Genomic DNA, 4,143 nt, shown 5'->3' on the forward strand with positions numbered 1-4,143 from the left:
GTGTTTTTATTCAGCCAAGACACTAAATCTGTGGGTTAAAAAACTTTCACTGGGGCTAGACTCACAGCTTCTTTTGAATTCAAAAGAGCCTGATATTCCAGTATATAATTCAGAAGTAGTTTTAAAGATTAACCTTGCTCAGATGAGTAGGTTTCATGCTTTTTATTCCCAAGCTAGTCTTAATGTTTGGAAATACAGTAAATTTTTATTTGATTAAGTTTTAAAAATGACCACTCAGCACATTCGTTATTGGTGAAATAAAGGTTTACGTAGAAAATTAGGGCAAATTGGCTTTTAGGAATGATTTTGAAAAATACCATGGGATTAGTTTTCAGTGGGGTAGGTGAGCCTTATTAGAATCACCTATGCAACTTTTTCAAGATGTATGTCTCTGACACATGAAATCCACCTTTCCTCCCTACCTCCAAGACACAGAGTCTGTGGGTCTGTCTGGCTCTCTGTCTTTCCCTCTGTCTCTTTCTCTCACACACAGACACCCCTTTTGACAAGCTGGGGAATGATGTGTGAGGCATGATTTTATAGACAAAAGTATCCTGAGAGATTCTGATCTTACCTAACTCATTCATTCCTAAACTTGGCTGCACGTTGCAGTCACCTGGGGACCTTTAAATACAATCCTGTTGCCCAGGTTGTACCTAATGGAGTTAAATCAGAACATTTTGAAGCAGAAGCCAGGCAGTGTTTAAAGCATCCTGGGTGATCCCAGTGTGCAGCTGAGCTTGGGAGCCACTCTCTGCTTCAAGGGTAGGAGAAAGAACTACTTCTGATAATTGGTGGGACCTTGAGTAAGTCAATTTTTAGCCTTGATTCCCTTATTTGTAAAATGAGTTAAGTGTCATATAAGGTTCAGTTGCCCTTTTTATCATGTAACTTTTAATTCTGTGACTTTAAAATCAGTTTGAAGAAACTTTGAAGCACTATAGAAGTATCCATCTTTGATGCTAACAGTGTTACAGGCCTTTCTGCAAATGCTGATTCTATAGACTAGTTACAAAATTCAGATTTGCCTTCTCTCAATTATTGAGTTTCATTTTAGATACTGAGAACAAAGGGAAGCAAATAACTTAACCAGAGAACCCCTTAATTGCCTAATACACAGCATCTGTGAATAACTTAGGGCTATAGTAACGTAAAAAGTATCTGAGGACTTGTATCTATTGGTTAGTTAATACTTTATTTAAAATAATTTGGAAATACCTGTCATTAATAGTGTACTGTGCTGTATTGTGCTGCCTTATTAGCAGTGCTTATTTCAGGATAACTAGGCCTATCATCAATTTTGTGACTATAAAATTTTGCTATTAAATTTTCTAATAATTATGTGTGAAAGTGATTTTAAATCCATTTTATTTGGTATGGAGCACTTGTATTACTTACTTTTAGAGAAATAATGGAAAATAGACGTGTTGGGGGATACTGAACTAAATCAACTGAAATGTAGTGCCTAACAAAAAGCCACAAACAAAATCTGCTGTGCATCTTATATTTAACCATGTGGATAGATGATATAACTTGTATGGGATGAAAGATTCTGTGCGTAGAAGGACAAATGACCGGGGAAATATGTAATAATTTAATCAACCCAAACATGTCTTCTAAGAGCACATCTAGCATTTTGGGTCTCCTAATTTTGCTAAAAGCCAAAGAACCTAAAACATGGGGGATAGCACCTGTGGGTACTGCTCTGAATTAGAGGATGTGGGGGCCACTGGGCATCTGGAAGGTCTTACCTCTCTGCCAACCCTTTTAAAATGTCTTCAGGCCTAATGTGATAAAAATCAATTATTACAATATATTTTTTTCCTCCACAGTGTGACCTTAGCAATATATTACCACATAAAGAACAGGTGAGCTCTTTTAAAACCTATCTTGTTATTCTAGCTAATTAATTTACACAGTATCAAGTTTAGTGTTAAGTAATAACTATAGACAGTATTTAGAGTAAGCTTTTACTGTTAGAGTGCTTTTATTAGAGTATTGAAGTGAATCATTTATTTTTATTTTGGGACTCTTAATTCTTTAAGTTTTATGTGGTTTATATGGATATTTACTGTATTAGAAATTGAAATTTAAAAATTTAAAAATTAAATCCATTGTATGTTAAACAGGCTTTCCTTAGCACTATTGAAATTTTGAGCTGGATGAAGCTTTGTTGTGAGGTGCTGTCCTGTGCGTCGTAGAGTATTTCACGGCACCCCTGGCCTCTGCTCTCTAGGTGCCAGTAGCACATTCCATTGCTCTCCACAGTAGGATACGAAAACTGCCTGCTGAGGGATGAGATCGCCATCTGGTTGGGGACCCCAGTGTTAAACATAAGTCTTTTTTTTTAAATGAAAAATAACCATTTTCCACAACAAAATAGTGGAGAGAAAAGTATCTCATTAATAGGAGAGAGTTGATTCTCATATCAACACTGTCTTCAGTCATTTGCTTTGAAGAAGCAATATGAAGATCCAGCCACATGCAGACATATAGGTGGGAAAAGGTGAATTTTTAAAGCCTTGAGATAATTTGGCATATTCTCTGATACTGTCCCCAAAATCCACATGTGCTAGTTCATTAAATTAGTTGAGATGGAGTTCCAAGTCATTATCAGTGAACTTGAAGTAGATACTATGTTAAATCAATGCCCATTGATCTGTCGTGCATAGAGTGGATCTTTTTATCTGTACATGATTTTATATTATACATTGTCATTGCAAAGTATTGGTTCACATTCCTTTAGACAGTGTCAAAAACTCACTCTTGTTAGTATCACCACCAATCTTAAAAGTCTTTTAAGTATTGAGAAATCAAGCTCACCATAAATAAAGCTCACACTAGAAGGTACACGTTTTCCAAAAATCCTGGTATTTTTAGTTTGATGGTTTGAATTTTATCATTGGCAACAAATAGTTTAGAGTTTTCTTTGAAGTGACAGGCTCACTTTATTCATTTTTGAAAAAATGACTGTCGGTGTTTCATGAAAAAAGTGGTTTAAATATGGTGTTCCAGGGGAAAAAAAGTGACTTACCAGTAAGTTACAAGTGCTCTTCCTTAACACAGCCATATTTCAGTATATACAAGTGTTTAATGCATACTTTCCACTTACTCAGAATATGAAAAAGAAGAGTAAAGGTTTAAGAACACCTAATTTTTACTCTTTGATCAAGGATGTTCTTAAGTGAAGCAGATTTTTTACATGCATTTGGCCAGGAATAACTGAATGACTTCTAATTTAGTTTCCTATCACTGCCTTGATTGACACTCAGAAAGGAGCAATTTTACCCACTTTTGCTTTTATACAATCATATTTAAGTGTCACACAGTGTAAAGGCAGGTGATGTCTTGGTATTCTTATAAAAAACAGTTTTGACTTCTTGGACTTTCTGGCTTTCTGAAGAGGGGCCAGGGGAGATTCCCAGAGGCCTACAGACCACATTTGCAGAACTGCTGTTTAAATGGGCACAGGGTGGTAGTGTGGTGGAATTTAAAATAGAAAGCCTGGTTTCTCTTAAAAGACAATTAACATTTTTAACTCAGATTATTTAAGAGAGACAAGAAGAAATAACAATATAAATATATAATTATATAGATATTTATTATATAATATATAGTTATATATTATATAATATATATAATTTATATGTTATATATTATAACATGTTATAATAAAGAACAAAAGAGGGGGAAAAAACAAAAAAGCATGAATCTCATATTTACATTCATTGACATTAGAAGACTTTATTGCCCACTATGGCTACTTTATAAAATGTTCTTATATATTCCAGTGTGAGGTTAGTGCAGTGAAAATGTATTGGTCTACTAACATTGCCTGTTAGAAGGGGTCTGTGCAGGTAAAGGCAACTCTGGCTGATTGTAGAAAAGATTTCATGCAACTTGGTGTGCTGAGTGTAAAATACGTCAGAAAACCTTTCTAAGGGCAGAATCCAGGAGAATATGTAAAACTGTTTGCTTTATTGAAGGTTAAGCTTCCTCTACTCTTCTCTCTACTCTTAGCAGATACTTTACTAAGCCAGTAACTCCTGAATTAATTTTTAAAATACACATTCTTATTTTATAGAGATGCCAATAGATCCTTGGATATTTTTGATGAGAGATCACATCCACTCACAGTAAGTG

The 4,143-nt window shown here is 34.9% G+C and overlaps 1 protein-coding gene across 2 annotated transcripts in view; it reads left to right on the forward strand.

The window, feature by feature from the left end:
• Positions 1 to 4,143, forward strand: part of CCNYL1 (cyclin Y like 1) — a 36,022-nt gene that overhangs the window by 20,059 nt on the left and 11,820 nt on the right. Inside the window, exons 5-6 of one of the 2 annotated variants that reach the window (XM_069578160.1) lie at positions 1,833 to 1,868; positions 4,085 to 4,136. In XM_069578160.1, the coding sequence (XP_069434261.1) occupies positions 1,833 to 1,868; positions 4,085 to 4,136 (88 nt within the window). The remainder of the gene's footprint in view (positions 1 to 1,832; positions 1,869 to 4,084; positions 4,137 to 4,143) is intronic. The other variant, XM_069578161.1, reaches the window with a different exon arrangement.

This window comes from Ovis canadensis, chromosome 2 (genome assembly GCF_042477335.2).
Source record: "Ovis canadensis isolate MfBH-ARS-UI-01 breed Bighorn chromosome 2, ARS-UI_OviCan_v2, whole genome shotgun sequence".
In the NCBI taxonomy this organism is placed as follows: domain Eukaryota; kingdom Metazoa; phylum Chordata; class Mammalia; order Artiodactyla; family Bovidae; genus Ovis; species Ovis canadensis.